General features: G+C 43.5%; 1 protein-coding gene across 1 annotated transcript; it reads right to left on the bottom strand.

Moving 5' to 3' along the window:
* Positions 1-7,234: 7,234 nt before the first annotated feature.
* uso1 (USO1 vesicle transport factor) lies at positions 7,235-21,963 on the bottom strand (the record flags this gene model as incomplete). Its single annotated transcript, XM_070441590.1, is given in 27 exon segments — positions 7,235-9,021; positions 9,351-9,566; positions 10,350-10,454; positions 10,674-10,772; positions 10,875-10,949; positions 11,236-11,402; positions 11,681-11,819; positions 12,681-12,802; positions 13,044-13,225; positions 13,754-13,872; positions 14,225-14,335; positions 16,456-16,476; positions 16,968-17,173; positions 17,402-17,556; positions 17,647-17,735; positions 17,874-17,977; positions 17,980-18,018; positions 18,239-18,412; positions 18,678-18,690; positions 18,692-18,799; positions 19,081-19,136; positions 19,423-19,547; positions 19,870-19,948; positions 20,923-20,982; positions 21,238-21,249; positions 21,602-21,678; positions 21,896-21,963. Coding segments are annotated over 27 exon segments (2,814 nt in total), but the record flags the coding sequence as incomplete, so codon positions are not given.
* Positions 21,964-22,740: the final 777 nt, after the last annotated feature.

The following is a 22,740-nucleotide window of genomic DNA, read 5'->3' as shown; positions in this document are numbered from 1 at the left end:
AATTAAGTAAATCAAATGTTGGTTATTCCCAAATGAGAATAGAGACACAGTACAGAGAGTGGAAAAGATTGGGCACTAGGCTGACAACAGAACATAGTGTTGTGTTGTTCCTCTGTGTTCTCTACAGTATCTGACAGTGTTACACAATACCACCTCCTCATTGGTTGATGCACCTCTGTGCTGATTGCAGGCAACATCCATGGATGTGCTACTGACCTAATACATTCTTCAGAGTGAACAGCGCCGGCATGTGCCACACAGAAAGACCGACTTCAGCTATTTCTCAAACACCATCAATGTATGTAAGCTTCCTGTAGCAGAACTCAAACACAAGTTACTCTGGGCGGCAGGTAGCCTAGTGGTTAGAGCGTTGGGCCAGTAACTGAAAGGTAACAAGATAAATCTGTCGTTCTGCCCCTGAACAAGGCAGTTAACCTACTGTTCCCCGGTAGGCCGTCATTGTAAATAAGAATTTATTCTTAACTGACTTGCCTAGTTAAATAAAGGTTACATTTTCAAAAAAGAATAACTAAATATATATACATATATATATATACATATATAATATATAACATATATATATATACATATATATACATATATATATATATGTGCATACCGGTAGTCAGGGAAACGTCATTTAACGTAGTTCTGGATTTTACAATACAGAACATAAACCATTTCCTATTTCAGTTACTCAACAGTGAGTGATGTATGCTAGCTAGCCTAGGTCCCATGTTTTCTCTGAGATTGTATCTGTCAATCAAATGTAAGTAAGCTACAAAGCACTCAGGTTCAAGGCCATGTTTGCACAGGGCCACGCCTCCAATCAAGAAAGCTCTTACAGTGAGGACTTTGATACCTCCTGCTACAATAAAGTTGCTGTACTTTGCTGCATGGTCCTTCTATTGACTTCATTCAGCAGTATTACAGTAAATAACTTGAATATGGGTCACATATTCGGTTTACATACTTACTGTAAAATTTTAAATATTATACATGACTGTACATATGTCTGGTCAAATTGATTTGACCAGACATAAGCTTGACCACTATTTTGTCAGAATATAACCTAAATAACGACTTGTTTGAATTACTTTTTTTTGGCATGTCAAGCATTAGACAGAAAAACCCAATGTCTCAGCCAAGAGTGAGCTATCCAGAATGCCAAATAGTGTAACAAGCATCTTACAAAAGGGCATTGCAACCAGTCACAACCCTGTGGCATAGAAGCTACGGTTAATAAACGGGCAGTGTGGACGGGTGTGAAAGACACAAATGTGCATCCCAAATGGCACCCTATTCCCAATAATGCACTACTTTGACCAGAGCCCTATTGGCCCTGATCAAAAGTAGTGCACTACTATATAGGGAATAGGGTGCCATTTGAGACGCAATATAGAATCTCCAGCATCTGTTGACTGTCTTCGTAATAACATGACACAGATACGGGCCAGCGGTTTATGGTCCAGCTTTAAAAGCATTGGCGGCAGAGATTTCACTGAGTGTGAAAAATTAGAGGTGTGTTTCTATCTACTAGGCTACATGTATTGTGACCTACACCTTCCATTAACCAATGTTTGGTATAACTACCGGCCAACTGAGGATAGGACTGATTAACTGCTGCTGCTAGACATGACGTTCTAATCATTATCCTCATTTTTCCTCACGCGTTCAATAGTCTTCCCTTAGCCCAGCGTTTCCCAAACTCGGTCCTGGGGACCCAAATGGGTGCACGTTTAGCTTTTTGCCTTAACACTACACAGCTTATTCAAATGATCAAAGCTTGATGATTAGTTGGTTAGTTGAATCAGCTGTGTAGTGCCAGGGCAGAAACCAGAACGTGCACGAGTTTGGGAAACCCTGTTCCTATCTTTATCCTCATGTTCCTCACCTTTCTTCAATATTGGCTGTAAGGAGATGATTTCTTAATAAAGGATTTAAAACTTATTCTAGCTACAAAAGTGTTCTTCACCACTCAGGCCATAATATACATTTTCCTAATGCATTATTTGTCAAGTCTTCCCTTCAGCCTGAAAGACTATAACATGTATACATCACTACAGTATCTAATTGGATTGCCTCACCAACATCTCATCACCCCCCAAAAAACTCTAAACTCAGTAAATTAAGCAAAATACTTGTCAGGTTGTCCTTTCAAGACAAACTAGTAGACATGCGGTTCTCTTATAATGCATGGGTTACTATTTAGCCTACTTTAAGCCTAAATATTACACTTGGGTTAAACAAGTGGAGACTTGGTTCATGCCATGCCTTATAACTAACGAACTACACTTTCATACAGAGGGAGAGGCTGTGAGTGAGGAGACAAGTCCAGGTTCCATCCCACCACTAGCCACACATATGTTCAGCATTAAACCCATGCTTCAAAACACCAAGTATGTTGCCTTAAGTTTGTTTACATCTTCCTCTGTGTAACACTATGGCGCAATCGTACACCACTCTGGCGAACTGATGAATGCACCAGTAGCACATAAAACGCCCTGAAAGAGATACCTGGGTGCCCGTAACACCGCCTGTCAATCCCTTCAATGCACCCTGAAACATACCCTAAAATGCGTATATTGTTGTCAATTTGGTAGCTAGTTATCATACATTTGTGTTCATTTAATTTCTACATTACAGGAGTGAGTAGCTTACATACAGCGCGTGGGCAGTGCTGTGGACATAGCCACGCGGTCAGTCAAGCTAAATAAACCGTCCTTCAAAACAATATTTAGGCTAGGTTACGATATTAATGTAACAACCACATTCATATTTGTACCGTGAGCCGCTGGTAACATTAGTTGTTATCAAGAAGCGGTAGATACAAGAGCGGTAGATACAATGTAGCAACTTCTTACCTTTGAGACGGTCATATAAGATGTGTCGGCAGGTGGAAGGAATTTTCCGGAGAGGACTGAACTGCAGAGGTGGATGGATGGTGGAGGGCTTCTCTTGCGGCGGGTGTCTTAATTTGCCGTATGTCTTTACTGTCTGGCTCGGTTTTGATAGCCGGCTGGCAAGTCGATTTACATGTCAGCTGTATGACTAAGGCGGTTACCATAAGGGTATATCTGTGTGAGCTCACAGACTTCACACACACACACACTCACCGCAGTGATGAAAAAAATCGACGGCGAGGTAAGCTCTGCGGGACCCAACCTAGGAGGGGTGGAGTGGAAAGAGCGATGTTCAGAGCCGCGGAGGGAAGGAGAGGAGGGGCCTCTCCCCACAAAGAGTGGGGTTGCTATTGTAGTTCTCCCAGTCGTCTGGTCCTCTGGAAAACGGTCCCAAAGTCGTGGTCAGGCTTTGCCTTGCAACGAACTGCTCGCCTTCGGTCCACCGTGACCAAAAAGGACCCCTTTATTGACGGTGCTATAAAGTAACCCGGGAACAATCGTGGACGGTCCCTATGAATGCGACGTAGCTGTGACTCACAGTGCCATTGATATTTAAAACAATGACAGGCTGCTAAGCAATATGGTCACTCGAGTAAAGAGCACCACTACAATAACACCAATAAATATATTAACATATGCGTAATTTCCTTGGAACGCGCTTTGTAGGCTATAAATGGCAGGTTGGCATACACGCGCTACAGGATGATCATGATGCATATAATCCATTGAAGCATCTAAAAAGTATTTACTGTAAGGTAATAATTCCCTTATAGGGTCAATGCTGGCTGGATACGGCACCAGTTACAGTGATGTCTTCCAACCCACAACCTATGTGCCTGGGCTCTATACGGCACTTATTGGAGTCATTTATCATAGCACTAAACACACACGTACACATATATTTTGTGTTGTAGATATGTGGTAGTAGAGTAGTGGCCTGAGGGCACACACTTAATGTGTTGTGAAATCTGTTGTGAATGTATTGTAATGTTTTTCAAATTGTATAAATGCCTTAATTTGCTGGACCCCAGGACGAGTAGCTGCTGCCTTGGCAACAGCTAATGGAGATTCTAATAAATACAAATACAAATTTAGCCACTAGAAAATGTGCAATAAATATGACTTTCAATGTAATTGAACAGGTCAGAAATATTATGCTGCCGTCGATGTTCCTTTATAAGGCCAATGAATTTACAAATAATTAAACATCTGCAACTATACAATTGATAGAATTACAGACCTGGTTACTCAAGCGTCTCTTACAAATAAATAATCGTCAATCTCATTTGATGTAACAGTCATTCATACTGTATTGTTTACATCCGTCATCCTAATCCATGTTATACAAACAAGTGACGCGCTGGAGAAGCTTTGTCTCCCCCAAGTGGAGTACACTGTAACGGCATGATGATTTATGAACAGAGGGAGAGAACACTGAAGGGGACATTTCAAAGAATAGGGTGATAATAGGTAGGTAGTCCAGAGCAGGGAACAACCCTCACAGACTAGACCTAGAGCACGTGTATGGGTTATCATTATCTTGTCCCATGTGTCTAGGAACATCTCATGTAGGTAGGAGAAGTGCTCATCACTTGTATGTTGTCAGTGGGGCACAGGGGGTTGTACACACATATTTATTTATTCACCTTTATTTAACCAGGTAGGCAAGTTGAGAACACGTTCTCATTTACAATTGCGACCTGGCCAAGATAAAGCAAAGCAGTTCGACACATACAACAACACAGAGTTACACATGGAGTAAAAAACAAACATACAGTCAATAATACATAGAAAAATAAGTCTATATACAATGTGAGCAAGTGAGGTGAGATAAGGGAGGTGAAAGGCAAAAAAAAAGGCACGGTGGCGAAGTAAATACAATATAACAAGTAAAACACTGGAATGGTTGATTTGCAGTGAAGAAAGTGCAAAGTAGAGATAGAAATAATGGGGTGCAAAGGAGCAAAATAAATAAATACAGTAGGGAAAGAGGTAGTTGTTTGGGCTAAATTATAGATGGGCTATGTACAGGTGCAGTAATCTATGAGCTGCTCTGACAGCTGGTACTAAAGCTAGTGAGGGAGATAAGTGTTTCCAGTTTCAAAGATTTTTGTAGTTCGTTCATTGGCACAGAGAACTGGAAGGAGAGGCGGCCAAAGGAAGAATTGTTTTGGGTGTGACCAAAGAGATATACTGCTAGAGCGCGTGCTACAGGTGGGTGCTGCTATGGTGACCAGCGAGCTGAGATAAGGGGGGATTTTACCTAGCAGGGTCTTGTAGATGACCTGGAGCCAGTGGGTTTGGCGACGAGTATGAAGCTAGGGCCAGCCAACGAGAGCGTACAGTCGCAGTGGTGGGTAGTATATGAGGGCTTTGGTGACAAAACAGATGGCACTGTGATAGACTGCTATGCAATTTATTGAAGTAGGTTATTGGAGGCTATTTTGTAAATGACATCACCGAAGTCGAGGATTGGTAGGATGGTCAGTTTTACAAGGGTATGTTTGGCAGCATGAGTGAAGGATGCTTTGTTGCGGAATAGGAAGCCAATTCTAGATTTAACTTTGGATTGGAGATGTTTGATGTGAGTCTGGAAGGAGAGTTTACAGTCTAACCAGACACCTAGGTATTTGTAGTTGTRCTCAAACACAAACGCTCAAATATGGAATTTATCATGGAACAACTGTTCATTGTGTGTTACTGTGCATGCACATTTAATTCTCAACAGCCATGCATGTYATTCCAAGTGGATCACATTATGGGCTGTASAAATTGTGAATGGTAGTGTCATGCTCAGTAACAGCCAATAACTCAACATGGAACACCTACCTCACAGGAACACATTCATAATGACGTCATATTTATTGGGTGTGTTCTTGGGWTCATACTGCACAATAAATGTTTTGATTTAAAAGGTCTCTCTGTAGCATCACAGCTGAACTTAAGTCTCTCTACAGTAGAGAGAGTAATRTTTCTTGTCATAAAAATATACCMAAGTGCTATGATRCGTAGGGCATTAAATATGATTTACCRACAGCCTAAGGTATGGAATATCCAGTGTAGCGAATGTCATAATTCRCTGATAGAACATTTGAAAATGATACGTGTCCTTTYYCACACTTTCACAAAAACCAGGGATGTCATTTCTAACTTAATTTACATTTGTGTATTTCTTGAACATTATTTAGTTGGCATTACCTTCCCCTAATCAACACTATCGTTTGAAGGGTTGAAGCAGGACTCTGCTGCATGCAGACCATTTATCAAGGAAAGTAAAATAAGAACAATCTTYCTGTGACATTTGGAACAACTTTAAAGGACCTTCAAATCTAGGCCTTTACTGTCTCAAAGACTGGGGGGGGGGGGGGGTGATGAGGCTCACACTACAATAGGCATATTACATAACCATAGTTCTTTTATTCATTTAATTAAAACTGATCCAGTACAGATGAGAGGGCAAGAACGTTCCTCTCAAACATATGAACCTGTTATTATCACCACTGTCCTTGAACAGTTTCCATTCTAAAATGTGTTCCATCAACTTGTTCCCTCCTACGTTACTGTTTTACGACTACACAGCTCTGACTATACATTTTTCTTGGATATTATGAAAACGCTGTGTAAATGTAGCACACCACTCACTGTGCAGACCTGAAACCTTTATGTTATCTTGTTACCTACTGCTCTTATAATAAAAATCATTCTGCAGAGAAGATACAGTACTACCATCACAACCTCAGCCTGTGTGTTATATATATATATATATATATATATATGGTGTGTCTCTGCTACATTCCACCCAGCCCTCAGAGTCAATGGGCTGGAAAGTCAGGGAGTGTGCCTGCTGCCTACCTTGGCACTGGGCCCAGCGCTGTGGAAACATGGCAGGCAAGGTGTTTACAGCATAGGAGGAGCAGAGTAGACAGCCTCCAGGCAGCACTGAGCAGTGTTTCACCTGCACCAGAACCAGGTGTGGATCGTATTATCTGCCTTCCAGGAAGCATTCCCCTCACTTTGTGGGACAATATTTGAAATACTGATAGGTTAGGCTGGATGAAGTTTCCCCATATGAAATTAACAATTGTCTGTCAATCAACTGAAATACTAATGGGTTAAGGTCGGATGAGGTCTTCCTATATGAAATTAACCTAATGATGTGCTAATCAACTGAAAATGTGAGGCATGAAGGGTGTGGTATTCTAAAGAATCTGTACGGTCCAATACTGTAAATTAAACAATAAATATATGTATTAATTTATTAAGGGAGGGTCTGGTATCTTACCAAACAAGGAAAACAAGGAAGGAACAAACAAGGAACAAACAAACAATGGTGCAGTTAATCAAAACTGAAACTTTATGCAGAGACCAGACACAAACAATGGCACTGTTCAAATTAGGGGTCTAGATTTGGATGTCATTGTGACTTGTCCGAAAAGGAACAAAAAAAACGCAACTGAAATTCAATATTGCAAAAGCTAATTATCATATTTTCGAATCTTTCCCCAGTAATGCGATAGAAACTCAATATTGCAAATATTAAAGTACTGTAGTATTTCTCTTTAGCCCGCAATCCTAACTGATATGCTCAATAGGGAAACAGAGCACATCAATTTGGATTTCAGGCTATTTTCTCCTAGCTTATAATTTTACTAAAGCGCTTCACACCAAAACTGTGAAATTCATTAGCGCTATAAAGTGAAATACATTTTTACATCTCATTCGTCAAACACCAAAAGTTTCAAAACRGAACCCAGATGGATRGTCAATATTYCTTATATCAACAATTACGGTCAAATGTCTATTCAGAATCAGTATGTCTTCWCAAAAAKAATTCACCTAGGTATAAGGCTAATGTAATATGTATACAACCAATAGGCAAAAATATGAGGAAACTTTTAAGTCTTTAAAATAACAGGCAGAAACCAGCCCTGTGGGTTTATAGAGCTACTTTAGTAGTTTAGTTGGTTTAATTGTGAAATGTTGGTTTAAAAAGTTCAGCTACTCCTTAAGTTAACACCACTATCGAAATTACATAAAAAAGACTTGAAGTGAAGTGGAAAATTCTTATGTTTTCATCTATGAAACAGATTTACTCAACGTGTATAGTAAGTATTCACAAGTATTCCTACAAGCTGTACAGATTCATAGATCATTTTATTTATTTCAATGTGGCTCATAAATTGATAAGTTACACAACAATCACACAGAGAAGCTGGATGTCAGGTCAGGACTTGACATAAAAGTTGCAAAAATATCTCTTTTACATCTGTTTCTATCATCAGCRAACGTTGCAGCATATTGCAGAGCAGTACTGTAGCTGAGGGGTCAAACTCATATTGGAAACAGTTATGATAGAACACTGACTGAACGTATTGAACTGAACTGGTGCCAAGAGGAAGAGTGTATACACAGATAAATTGGGGGGGGGGCAATCAAGGAAGTTGAGCCTCAAGGACCCTTACAGGTCTTCAACTGGTGGTCTACAGTGCAGTTACCACGGTAACGAAAGAGGCATCCGTTCGTCCGACTGCTTGGTGTCCGTACATCCGTCCGTCTTTGCMGTCCGCTATTTTCTCTAATTGGCTCGTTCTTCAGAGTGGCGACATTGTGTGGTAAAGTTGAAACTAAGCCTGGTTATTGAATCGATAACTGCATAGGCCTAACATGGCGCTACCGTAGCAGAAACAAAAAGGCTTGAAATGCATGAAGAAGTGTCTCTCTGGGCTGTTTATGTGGTAGAAGATGGCAGAGATGAACACACTGAGAATGTCATTTCTTTGGAGGGGGGGGATCTTCGTCACCATCTTGTAATAAAATGATCTAGACATTAAAATGGATGACGCGATCGAGGGATGAAGGGAGGGGTGKAGTAAAGAAGAAGGTAGCATGGTGGGTTGGAGCGATAGAGAGCAATCCATCTAGGTCCATTCTTCCAYTTTTCTAATAGTGTATTAGAACAACATGGCTAATGCAGCAATGTCTTTGTTGCCTTCAGTCTGCCACATTTCCATCCCTCTAGAACTCTCTAGTCATTGTTCTCTTCATCCTCCTCCTCATCATCGTCGTCATCTTCACCGAATTGGTCCCTGGCGTCTAGGTCATCTTCATCTTCATCAATCTGTGAGGAGAGGGTCACATTCTAACTAGGGCACAGGAGTACAGGGACARTAGGGCTAGCTGGTTAGGGCAACAAGTTACGTCCTCATTCAACTACTACACAGGCAGAATGACTCATCACAGCGCTCCTGGAAACCAGCCCTACATGTAACAATGAAATATTAAATATTAGCTTCATCTAAAACCTCACAACATCCAACTTACCTAACATGATCCTCTACCTCCACTAAAACCATAACATAAACCTTTGAACCTCTGAGGCGGAGGATCTTCCTCTGTAGTTTGAGAACACGGTCTAGATCTACAATAGGAACAGATGGTTTCTCCTACCGTCTCTCCCAGGTCTCTGAGACGTTGCTTGAGGTTGAGGATCTTCTGGTCCTGGTCGGCCAGTAGCATGAGGAGGTCGTCCTGCTCCTTCTTGGACTCCTGCACCTCCTGCTGCAGCTTGGTCTTCTCCGTCTGCTCGATGGCCACCGTGCTCTGGGCCGACGCCAACTGCTGCTCCAGCCCCGCATGGCCCTCCCTCAGGMCCCGACACTCCTCCTGAAGGGGGAGAAGAGAGCGAGGTAGGACAGCTAACAAGGAAGGGCATGGCTTTCAACATGGCTGTCTGACCAAAAACATTAATAATTCAACTGCATCAGATTGTTATTTTTTCTTCACTAGCATTAGAGAGAGGAAGGGGATGCCACATACACGAAGGTCATACTTAAAATGTTGAATAATTGAGAGGTTTCACAACGTCTCAGCCCACATTTAGCTGGTAACAGTCAGGAGTCAGTTACTAATGGGCTGATATCACAGGCAGCCCAATTCTGATCTTTKTYYCACKAATTGGTCTTTTGACCAATCARATCAGCTCTGAAARAGATCTGATGTGATTGGTCAAAAGACCAATTAGTGGGAAAAAGATCAGMATTGGGTGTAAGGCAGCCCTGGAGTCAGGCTAACATGAGAAGTTTATTCAGCGAGGTGAAACTTTCAGAATKTTGSAGATAGAAATGSAATGTAAGTATAGAGCTGACATGACCCTCTAGTCTACAAAACAGACAATCAGGTTGTTCTATACCCCTCAAACTCAACTCTGGACCTTGAAGCCAGTTCCACTGCATTTTTCCATTGTTCCCCTCTGATCAGGGGCTGATTTAGACCTGGGACACCAGGTGRGTGCAATTAATTATCAGGTAGAACAGAAAAGCAGCAGGTTCAGGATCTTGTAGGGTAAGAGTCGAGTACCCCTGTATAATACATTTGTATCTGAACGCTGCTCACTTCTGAACAGACAGCAGCTACCTACAGAGATGTGAGGTGGTGATAGTACAGTACCTTAAGTCTCTCTGTCTCTGTGGTCTGAGAAGCCAGCCTGCTCTCCAGTTCAGATACTTTAACTGTGTCTGCCGAGCTCTCACTGCTGGAAGCCGGGGCCGAGGACTGAGGGGGAAGAGAGAGATAGAGAGACTAGTTACCTCTCTGTACTAAGTGCAGTGGTCATAACATATACATTAATGCATACCAAAATGGGAAATATGGACCAAATTACTTTCTGTGGGGGGGTCTACAACAGATGGAGTAAAGTGTGAAAAGGCTGTTACATACAAACATGGCCTAAGACGTCTCAAGACACGGTGATGGCTGGGTCTGAGTACTCACCACWGCCTCAGCTCTCCTGATGAGCTCCAGTCTCTCTGTCTGCAGCTGGCTGATCTCTGCACACTGAGCCTGGACACGACTCCTCAACGACTCCACCTCCTGGTGGGAACAACCAGCAGTAACTCCGTCATCAGTATAATATCTCTATATAACTATAGTCATGTCTGTTMTAYACATGTACCGTCTGTGATTGGGTCTTACCCCGAGAAGCTCTGTGTTGTCGGACCCTCCCGCTCCACCTTCTGCTGTCTGTGCTGCTGCTGCCGCCCCGCACCTCTACAAGACATCACAACCATTACAACTATTAGAACAGGAAGTGGTCAACGGCTGAGACGTCCTATCTGAAATGATAAAGCAGCACTCAGATATCATCAACCACCATTCAGATCTACTAACACACAAAAGATAATTAATCAGTCTGTCATTCTTCAGGTCCATCTTGTCCGATTCCAGTAACACCCATGATACATGACATTTACACAGAACTCTTAACACAGGGAGGGATAACCCAAAGACATTTTTCTGATATCTGATTCACCCCCCCCCAAACACACACACACACCAGTGTGTTGATGAGTGAGTCCTTGTCGCTGAGCTGTGTGTGTTGTAGTGTGTGTTGTCTGCGGAGCTCCTCCACCTCTTCTCTCAGCTGTCCCAGCTCCTCTGAGTGGAGCCCGTTAACGTGAGCTCCCTCTCCCTGGCTGGAGGACAGACCCTGGCTGTCTTTACCTGGACACAACACACTCAGTCATTATCACATCTACAATCCTATTTATAAATCAACAAGTGCAGTCGCAACAAGTCTGCAACAGTAATACGTCTCAATTTCCACTACCATTATAGACTGTGTCTATTCCATGTGCCACTATGAACAATTCCATGTGCCTACCCCCCCCCCCCCCCCCACATCACTTTAGCAATTTAGCCAAGCACGATGTTGCTCTCTTGTTTCCCAATGGACTGAGGCACGATTTGTTGCTGTGCAATACCAGGTTATCCTACAGTACCTAGTTTCAGCTTGAGGATGTTGTACTGGTCTTTGTGTTGCTGGATCTGGGACTGCTGCTGTGTGACCTGGTTCTGCATCTGTTCGCTGTTCAGAGACAGGGTGGAAACCTGCTCCCTCAGCTCCTGGATCTGGGTGTCCTGGTTGAGAGATGACRGACACTTCTTTAATGACAAGAGACATTGGCCAAAACATACAACTAGACCTTTTAGGGTAACGGGATAGGTCCGTTGAATATTGTATGAAATRGGTTGTGTGGTTGTGGCCCGGCRAGTGTACCTTAYTGTAAKAGTTTTCCATTAAAATGGACAAAAATAGCTTTTTAGCAAAAAAATKATTTCTCAAGCAAGAATTTAGCGAGGACTGTCTGGGAGTAGTCCGAGTGTGGTTTGGAAAACTAGCTGTTATTGGCAGAGAGGTTTGGAACTCTTTGTTATTGGTCTATTAAACAATATAAAGTTACCGCCTGGTGATGTCAACAGGCAAGCCAAAACTACCGCCCATGCAAAGCTGCTGATTAGAAGGTCCTGTGCAGACTGTATTTTCAACCGGAAACTATCAGGAAATAACACTGATCAAATGTTTTCACACTTTTACAGTGTTAGTTTCATCAGCTGTTGTAAAATATGATATAAAACACAGGGGGGAAAAATGCATTTTGAATGCAAGCGGCCTTTAAAYTGAGTGTAGAGGGTGTAYATAAACTTGTGATGCTTGAAAGCATGGCGAGTTGGTTTCTGACGTGTGTGTGTGTAGAAAGCCAGTATGAGGGTTTGCGTACAGGCTAGAATGAAAGGCGGCCGGTGTGCGGGACAGAAAATCTGTAGGGTTCAAAAAGTACTCGCACTCAAAACCATGACAAGGAATAACCCAAGGAGGGGTTATAGTATGATTCATTTAATCCATGCTCAAAAGAATACAAAAAGTGAAAGTGCTAATGAAGATGTAAAAAAAGAAACAGGGCATACGTTTCAGCCTTATGCCTAATAGTGGCCAGTTACCTGATCTCTGATGAGATCTTTGTACTGGATGACGATGCTGTCGTGTTGCTCCAGAGTCTTCTTCACCTCCTCCTCCTTCTTCTCCTCCTCGCTCGTCTTGTGGACAGCTTTCGTTATCACGCCTGTGGATGGACACACACAAACAATTAACAGTGGTAAAACCACCCAAGAGAAGAACAAAGAAGACACCAACACAAACAGAGTTYTGATTTGTGGTTCTGGTTGTACTTGGCTTAGGGTCAAATCAAAGTTTATTGGTTGCGTACACTGATTTGAAGATGTTATCGCAGGTGCATCGAAATGCTTGAGGTTGTGGTTGTATTTTGGTTAGGTTATGGTTTAATGGAGGTTACTTTTGCCAACCTTCCAGTTCTTTGACCAGCTTGGTGAACTCGTGGTCGAACAGCATCTGTTCAGGGGAGGGGAAGACGGGCTGGGGCTTCTGTGCAGCGCGGGAGTACAGCTCGTGTTTAGTGACGAAGCCCAGCTTCTCCACAAAGTTCTCCTTCCCAATGCGCTTTTCGATCAGCTGCTTCAGCTTCTCTCTGGGGGGGACAAGACAGGCAGCGTTAGCATTAAGGGAAGGAAAAGGGGGAAACCTAGTCAGTTGCACAACTGAACGCATTCAACAGACATGCGTCTTCCACATTTAACCCAACCCCTCTGAATCTGGCAGCTCATAGTTCTTGTTCTCATTGTAGTGGCATCAGTGTGTGCTGTAACTGCTGGTGTAGGGTGAAGAGGTGTAGAAAGGCTGTGTGTATGAGACAACCGGGCTCAAATAGGGTTTGGACTTTTGAAGCTATTATAATATTGTTTGCAAGTTCAATCAAACAAGCACTTGAAAATACTATTTGAACCCGGGCCTAGTATGCGAGGGTACGTGTTAATATTTGGGTTGCAGATGTCATACTTGATGTAGTTCTAACTGCGGTTATGAGAGGTATGAGAGTGAAAGAGAATGCATTAGTATGAGGGTTAGAATGTCCTACTTGGTGTAGCTATTATGAGGGTCGTAGTTAGATGTTCGACTTGGTGTAGTTATTATGAGGGTCGTAGTTAGATGTTCCTACTTGGTGTAGTTCTCCAGAGAGTTGTCGTTGTAGTAGATGCAGATACCCAGTAGGAGGGCACACAGGCCCTGCACCAGCCTCTCATCCTCCCCCAGGTTCTCTGAGATCTGACCTGTCAGCTACAGGGCACCAGGGGTCAAGGGTCACAGCAACATAGGGGATTTAATGGCAACAACGCCTTTCTCAAGACAATTTTCAATGAAACAATGCACTGGTGCATAATTGGCATCCACTGTGTAGCATTGATCTCTTATTCTCTTAGCAACACAAGACATAGGGCCTCAGGAACTTCCATGCAATAATGTATGCAATATCCAACACTATCCTGTATGTGGGGAATGAACACAGAGGGGAGTTGGTTATGGGACAGACTGCACTAACAGGCTAATAGTAGATATTCCAGCCATCTGAGTAAAAGGAAGTGCAATAGAACAGTGATGTGGAGCTAGTTGGTTTGTTGAAGGAGGATACGAAGGGGACGTTCTCCTGGTTGTGCAGGAAGTGTGTGACGGCGATGGGACAGTTACTGATCCAGGTACACAGCAGCATGAGGAGACCGACCCGCGTCTGCACTTTACTGCCCTGTGGATGAGACGCGCACACACACACAAAGTCTTAAGAAACACACTCACAAATATAGCGCCGTAACATCAGCTTAGGGGTGAGTAAAAGGTATTGAACATGAACATTGTGTACAGAGCCTGATGATGGCCTGGGATCCAGGACTTCAACCACTCAGCAAAACAAGACTCATGTAAGGTTTAGTCTAGTGCTGGACCACATCCCGGTCTCTGTGTCAGAACAGAACTCCTSCTCAACATKGAGAGTAAATTAATTTAGCTGGGTTCAATTCAAACGTCTGTCCCCCCACATTATATTGAGGGATGTCTTATTTTTCCTGTTTAAGACAACTTGTCATTGCGTCTCCTTTTGTCCAATTAAATCAGTCTCCTGAATATCTCCGGACGACACGTTTGATTTAAACCAACCAAATAAAATGCTGTTTAAGGGCCAACTAAATTAATTGATATTTCTAAACTATTTCCAAATGGGACATTTAAGGTTGAATAGGAACTTTATAGTATAACCTGATGTCACGGAGACTGAAATTAGGAATATTGTGTGCTGGTAGCTACAATAAAAATGCAATTTTGTTGGCACATGGTCAACTTTTGAATTGTATTTTTCCCTTTTGAGTGCTGTTGGTAAAAACAACATTGTATCTAGCAGTTACGCAGGAAATACCATGTTATAAATGTTTCAAGAGTACCACGTTAGTGACTTCAATGCAGACCGTTAGTAATTAATAAAGTTATTCAAATACAACAAAGGAACAAAATCTAAAAATGAACATTATTAATAAACCAGGGTTAGGTCAACCATGCAGTGAATTTCATAGGACGACCCGAGTTAGTTCAGATCCTGTTAAAAACTACTTTTTCAGGACCCTTAAGTGTTCAACAATATGCTGTTACTRTAGCAACGGCCTTGGTTACCATCACTACCTCCGCCACAAAAGGAYGATGCAACTCCTCTGCAGCTTAGCTAAGCAGGTGATACAACAGGACTGATGAAAATGTTACTGCATGGACGGAATAGAATAGAATATTGGCACTTTCGTCATCCTCTACACAATCCACAAGAGCCCAAATCTGACTATTTAGACATTCACATACAAAAACAACTAAGATATCAAGCTAAAGCACGGCTGCTAAATGTAGCTGACAACACATGCAAAGCCTCTGTGTAGTGAGTCTTTAGGAGTGGCGAACACAAAAGAGAAACGGATAATAATAATGATAATAACAACGTGGCCTTACAGTATCCATGCATGGTCATGGGAATAAGAAAAAAAGGTTGTTGGCGTAATGATATGCAGTGAGTGATGGGCACTATTGAGTTACCTCACGTAAACTGCATAGTTCAGGCATGTTTGTGTGCCAAAAGGCACCATATTCCCTATATAGTGCACTACTTTTGACCAGAGCCCTGGGCTGTGTACTATAAAAGGGGAAAAGCGTGCCATTTGGGAGGCAATGCAGACCTCTCCTGTTGTGAGGGCGATGAAGGGTGTGAGAAAGGAAAGAGGGTTCATTCCAAATGGAGTAAGTAACAATAAATAATAAGGATGACATGGCATACTATCAAACCATAAGGAAATCACCTTTTCAGATTTCGCCTCCAATGGTGACGTAATGCAAAAAACACCAAATGTTTGAGAAAGGGGGGCAGGAGGAGAAAAAAAAGGGGAACACAACGATCACAATAGTTAATTGGAGAATCTTTGGCTCCGGGTGAAACGGTAAGTTTTATAACGGATAGTCCTGCCACCTAGAGTACAGGAGGAGAAACAGCAGTGGTGAAAATAATGCCAGTAACCCTCTCACAACAGATCAATAGAGGAACAGACAGAGTTCCGCAGTGGTTGCTGCATCCTTCCAGGACAGTCCCCATAGAACGGACACAGCAAGGGGTCAAGGGTCAAAGCATGGGATTATGAGAGTTGGGGGGGAAGGGTCAGTACCAGTATAAACTCGACAAACACGGGTGAGATAGGCAAACACAGAGGGCTGGAGGCACAAAACAAAAACAGGGAAGCCAAAACGTAACCCCCAACATAAGTAAGGAACATATAGGAGGATCCTGCTGATGCCAAAGCCAAACCATGACAGACAGGTGCTGCCCACACCCCAGATACTCACCCTCCGGTTGATCTTATCCCCCTGCAAAACCACAACAACCTTTCGTGACACTTGGCAACTTCACACACAAGCAACAAGTTGACTGTCTGAGAACCACTCCCCACTACTGTGGTCGGACCCCAAATGACAGCCTATTCAAAGGTAGTGTACTGTAAAGGGAATAGGGTGCCATTTGGGAGCCATCCCATGACAAAGGTGACCTGAAAACCTGGAGTGACAAATTATCAACTATTTGAACCTAAGGCAATACTTTCAACCCATACCGAGTCACCTTTCAACCCAGACAGAGACACATTTCAAACCAGACAGACACATTTCAAACCAGACAGAGACGCATTTCAATCCACCCTCTCTGTTGCTTATGTTTCACTAATAAGACTTTCAAAATGGCACTTTTAGTTATCAAACTAATATTTAAGCTACATCTACAACTCTCCCGCTATGGTGCTAACCCAGTCTGACCGCTCCCCCCACGTAGCATGTTAGCCTGTCTATCTGTCTGTGTGGTGTACCTGTGAGAGGATGTTGGTGCACTGCTGCAGCAGGGAAACGGGGGGCTTGCCCAGGCTGGTGGCCAGCTGCACCCGGAGGAGCTGCTCTTTCTGGGTCAGGTTGTCCTGCAGAGCGTGGGCCAGGGCCACTGCAGCACACCAGTTAGACAGGGAGTCAGCCGAGAASAGGCCCCCGCACAGCAGCTGGCCCGCCGAGATAGAGTTGGCTGGGGAGGGAGAGAGCCGGAYGAAGGGGGAATAAAGCAATAGAAATATGTAGATTACTTTTGCCTCCGTTCCACTATATTTTTCCACTAGAGAATAATAAGCAAATAACCTACAGTATATTAGTCATAAGTAACARTTCATTATATGCCATCTACAGCTGTACAGTGTGGTCATAGCTTTGTAATAACAACACATTCAGTATGGAGGTTCAGTGTAACTGAACTGACCGTCGATGGTGGAGGGCAGTAGGGTGGCTACGATCTCCCCCTGGCCCTTCTGGTTCTTGTAGAGAAAACACTGGAAGCAGTAGAGAACGGCACAGCGCAGCACGAACGGCTGCCTCTCGTTGACCATGGACATCAGCAGCACCACTATGGCAGGTCTGGAATCAGGGGATAAGGGTTTTTAGAGATGACCTTCACTCGGTGGCTGTGCTATAAATGATTACAGTCCTCTGTCTGGGGGAACTCACCTTGGGGGGRTGGAGGGAGCGTTGACAGACGCAAAGTAGTCCTGGTTGATCTGTGAGCCGCGGATCACCTCCGATACAGTGTTGATGGTCTGAGAGGAGAAAGAAAGWGTGACAGTGGTACAAACACAAAGCACGCATCAGTATGAACAACAGTAAATCACTGATTTAACACAATAAGTAGAAAGAAAGAAAAGCCTTTTTGGGCCACCAACACTCTTCTACGTTACCTCAGTGAGTATGTCAGCAGGCACGCCAGTGGCCATGAGGATGGTGCAGAGCTGCTGCAGCAGGCCACACTGGTACATTGACTTCTGACAGCTACTGGTGGCTCAGGAGAGTTGACCGGGGAGACCATGACTCGCACCAACTGGACCAGAGAAGAGATGGAGAGATGAGACACAGTGCTACGGTCAACATACTCTACACCACAACCGCCCCGATCCTGGCCATGCTTCACACAGTGAACTGCACAGACCCTAATGTTGAGCATAACAGACCATCACACTGCTCTGTCAACTGCTCAGGGCTCAAAACTCCCATTCTCCCTGAATTAAACGTCTTCATCAGGACGTGTGTGGTGCGTCCTACCTGAGCATGAGGTGGAGGTTGGTGACCTTCTGCGCGGACCAGCCAGAGTTGTCGTCTCCCACCTCGAACCAGGGCTTCATCCTCTGGATGGAGGAGCCCTCCTTGAAGAAGTTCTGGTTGGAGCTGTTGTTCTTCAGCAGGTTGACGAGCAGCAGGAGACAGTCCTCCACTACGATACCTGGACAGAGACAAGATGGGGGGTGGATTTTTGTCAAGAAATGTGTGAAAATTTCGATTTTTCTACACATAAAATTGTATTATTAAGAAATGGATTCATTGCCAATTTTCTAGATGTGCAAGGATGGAGGGTGGATGTTGGCCAGTGTGAGTGAACTGAAATATGTAATTTTAAATCAAAGTAATTTATTAAGAAATTGATTCATTGTATTGCCAATTAGCTTGAGTGTATATATATATGGCACTACTCCTCCATTCGACTTTACCTCCATCACTGCTTGCCCTCCTCTGTTATGATATCTAGGAGACGCTCGAAAGCGTTCTCAAACGCCACGATCTTCTGGATGGGCCGGTTGCCTTTGGTCAGCTGCTGCAGCAACAGCAGACCCTGAGGGAATACGATCAAAGTAGCTCTGATGTAGTGACCATATATCCAGAGAAACAGAAACAACAAGCCCAGGTATAAGACCAGCTAGTTATGATTTTGGGAACGGTTTCCAGAAACAAGACGCGCTTTTTTAGTCGAAGACTTCATCTGTGTCTGGGAAACCGGCCCAATGTCTTGTCTCGGCAGAAAGATAAGCTAGCAGGCTGTAGCTTGTTCCTGTGGCTTTACGGTCTTACTACGAAAGACCATCTGAAGCAGCAGTCAGCAGGAGTAGTACTCACTCATATACGGATGACTTCTCTGGAGTCAGCTAATAGGTCCATCAGTCTAGAAACACCTGCAGGGGAGAGAGACGACCATTAACAACATACAACTCAGAGACCAGCCAGGCAAATCAGTCAGAAAATACTCTAATTAGCGTACTTGACCATTAGTAGTCATATGCTCTAGGGAAGAAATAGACAAGACTAACACTTCTTGTCATACTACTTCACCAGTGAGAGAAAAAAATGTTTGAGAGGATAATCAAATCACAACAGCTGATTTTGGGTCAGTTGTTGGTGTGGGCTGATGTCAGACAATTCAGCAGCAGCTGATTCCAGGTCATTTGTTAGAGGACTCACCCATAGGGCTGACCAGGATGACGCCCTGGACCTGGTTACACTGGTTCTTCAACAGAGCGGTGAGCAGCTTCACTCCTGGCCACCGCACGTGGAAGTCAAACTCCTGGAAACAGGCAGGAGTCAGTCTGTCCACAGGCGGGAGTGTCAGGCGAGTCAGTGTCACAGGCAGGGACGTCCAGTGTACACAGGCAGGGAGTCAGCTGCCTCACAGCGCATGGTGGAAATCACCCACACCCTTGCTAATCCTGTATATAAGCAGTGGAGATTTTAGACTTATGCTTATCATTTTAAATGTGAAACCAGGCTGGTTGAAAACCACACGCCACAATGGGCTCTTCAGGTCTAGTTAACACTTGAGAACATGGGTTAGGACTACTAGCTTTCATAAAAACACAAAGTAGATGTTTGGGTCTCTGGTCTGTTTACCTCTACAGAGGTCAGTAGCACAGGTCACGCTTCAGGTGCCGAGGAACTTGTCAGTGCAACAGGACTCCCAGGTCTTCCTCATGCTTCTGGGCGTTCTCATCTGAAAAGTTCAAAGGTCACAAGGTTTAAAGACCTCGGTGTGCCATGTTAGCAGTAGTTGCCCCGAGACATGGCTACTATACATAGGCAAGGCTGGAGGAGGTCATAGAATAATGCTTGTTCACAGAGATCAATCTCACCTAGGCACTATACCGATGTTTTGATCTATAAATCACTTGAGCCTGAGTATGAATTGATCTTATTAAGTAATGATTTGTGAATCTGTGCAGTACCTAGTTCAGACTGACCCTCATGAATAGGACCAGGAGTTTGTCCTCCTGACCATGCAACCTGGCAGGAAAACTCCAGGTCCTTATACAACTCATGAACGCTTTCGAGAAAGACAGACAGGGGAGAGATGGAGGGGCAATTGGATACGGTGTTGATGGTCGGGGTTGAGGGAGGCTAGCACCACGAGGAGGTAGGGGGAGAGGAAGTTAGCGAGAGGGGAGGTGGTAGGGCACGGTGAATTGGTTCACATCCAGTCCTAAAAGAACTAAAGTACTGAGCATCTATATTATTAGAAAACACAACTCAATTATCTAGGGTTCTAGACTTAAATATAATTACTTCACACTCAAGAAACAACCAGATGAGATGTTCTGTAAACTAGAATAAACCTCACCACAGTGAACATGTTTAAAATGTACCAACTGTGAGGAAGAGGATGCTTTTGGAATCTAACATTCTTCTTTTGGAACAAAACTTCTTCGTCCCAACATCCTGTGCAGAGCATTTGCGTTTGACTAGATATGCTAATTGTGAGGAAAACAAGAAGAGCAATGGGAAGAGAAACACTGCAGGACAGGAGAGAGGCTGAGGTAGGAGTGGTATTAGTGACATGTWATTACCACCCAGTCATTACTATATTAAACCATACTTCACAGTCCAACACATTTTAGTGAGGTTAGTTCAGTTGACTAGTAAGAGTCACCACACCGTGAGGGCTAGTTAGTCTACAGTGCTAGTACTGACCAGACACAGGCACGTTCTTATGCTTCCCTGAGACAGGGATAGGGGGTGCGGCCGCCATGTCTGTAAGAAGGGGGGAGTGCAAGAGATTGAAGCCCCATCCAAGTCAGACGATTCGACTCGTACACAATACATAAATATATCCCTAGTGTTTGTTAATGGGTTCTGCCAAAGCACTGCATTTCAGACTAACAACCTACTGTGCACCACAGGAGAGCTAGAAATCAAAACAACCCGCGGAGAAGAACGATGCATATCATTTACAAGAAGCGTCGCTAGTGGTTAGGGGGGGACGTCATGCACAAACAAGAGTTTTACCTTCAGATTCGTCTGTAGAGTTATAACATGGAAGAGAAGAGAGAGATGACAATCTTTACATATKTAGCAATTAACATRGAGAGAYAGAGAAATGGGGCAAGTATGGAAGAGGACGACAGGGTCCATTTTGATTTGAAGTCCAATTAATTGGCAGTAATTGAACTGAATTACACATGCTATGGTTACTAGGACAGGGCTTGCTTGTTGTCATTCAAAAGCATTTTTCCCAAAAWGGAAGCGTGTTTTTGAACATGCAGTTAAAAATAGAGGCTCCGCTCTATGATAAATTACTAAATTATTGACAGTTCTGGGGCCTGTTCACAACCCTCTGTGGAAGAGGACTAGGTTTTTAACACCTAAACACCTTGTTCCTCCTCTTCATCGTTGCAGATGATATTATAGAGTGTGTCCAAAGCGTAGCCAAGGATTTCAGAGTCCGACCTGCAGAAAATGGGAGGGGTAGGCGGATATCAACACAACAAGCACTGCTTTAATCCCCTAATCCTGAAATATTAAGTACTCTTAGCAACGACCGAGCACCATGCAAAATGCTCGCCTTAAAATCACCCCACCACACTTTTACAATGTGCTAAAGAGCAGCGGAGGGCAAGGGATTAGTATAAAGCTCTTAATCATAAAACACACACACAAAACATACCTGTCAGTTTGCAGTATGTGAACCAGGTTGCGTCCCATAGCCTGAGTGCCAACTTCCAAGCGATATTTCTACAAATCAAAACCAACAGTCAAGTCAGGAGAACAGTAAGTGATTGTTTCCCCCTAGGCAGCCCTTGGATCAGAGAGGATATGACTTTTGCTTTAACTCGAGGCTATGCCTGTTTTGCCCCAGTGCTCCCCCTAACTGTTGATATACYGCCCGTGTCTGCATGAACAATACRCGTTTTAGCTACACACATGACCTTAGGCATAAGTATAATACATTCTGAAAGCAGAGTTAAATAACAGTGGTTTGCTTTGTGCCATCTCTGATCTGATAAGACAAACCTATGTGATTAGTTACCCCTCAACGTTGAGTAGAACCTACTGGGGCCAAACAGAGCTAATGCAATTCAACAACTCCCAACTCTAGCTGGTCTGTTTCTCTGGCTAGCGTTGTTTTTCCCTGGTCTGTGTCTGTCTGTGACCCCATGCCCCTAAACCCCTTATTCATGCCTGATAAACTCATTACTCATGGTTGACGAGGCWGCTAGTGGCCAGTCAGTCAGTTATGGCCTAGAGGTCTCTAGACCTTTAATACAGTAGAGAGTAGGGACTGAAGGAATGAGACAGGTTTTCAGCAAGGCTGCATGTCAACAATTGTCTTCTTTTCCTCAACACTGCTTTTTTTTTTTTTAAAGAGAACTGGACCAGTGAACGCAAGGATCCAACCAATAGGTACCCTCCTTATTCATGGGTTGCACATTTTGTCACAATACTGTTCGGAACGTTCATTTTAAATTTGACGAAAAAGTCATTAGCCCCCGTTCAGAAAAACAACCATCT

The sequence above is a fragment of the Salvelinus sp. IW2-2015 genome, unplaced genomic scaffold, assembly GCF_002910315.2.
Source record: "Salvelinus sp. IW2-2015 unplaced genomic scaffold, ASM291031v2 Un_scaffold4332, whole genome shotgun sequence".
Classification (NCBI taxonomy): Eukaryota; Metazoa; Chordata; class Actinopteri; order Salmoniformes; family Salmonidae; genus Salvelinus; species Salvelinus sp. IW2-2015.
The sequence above is the reverse complement of the archived record's forward strand: the minus strand, read 5'-3'. Positions and strand labels throughout refer to the sequence as shown.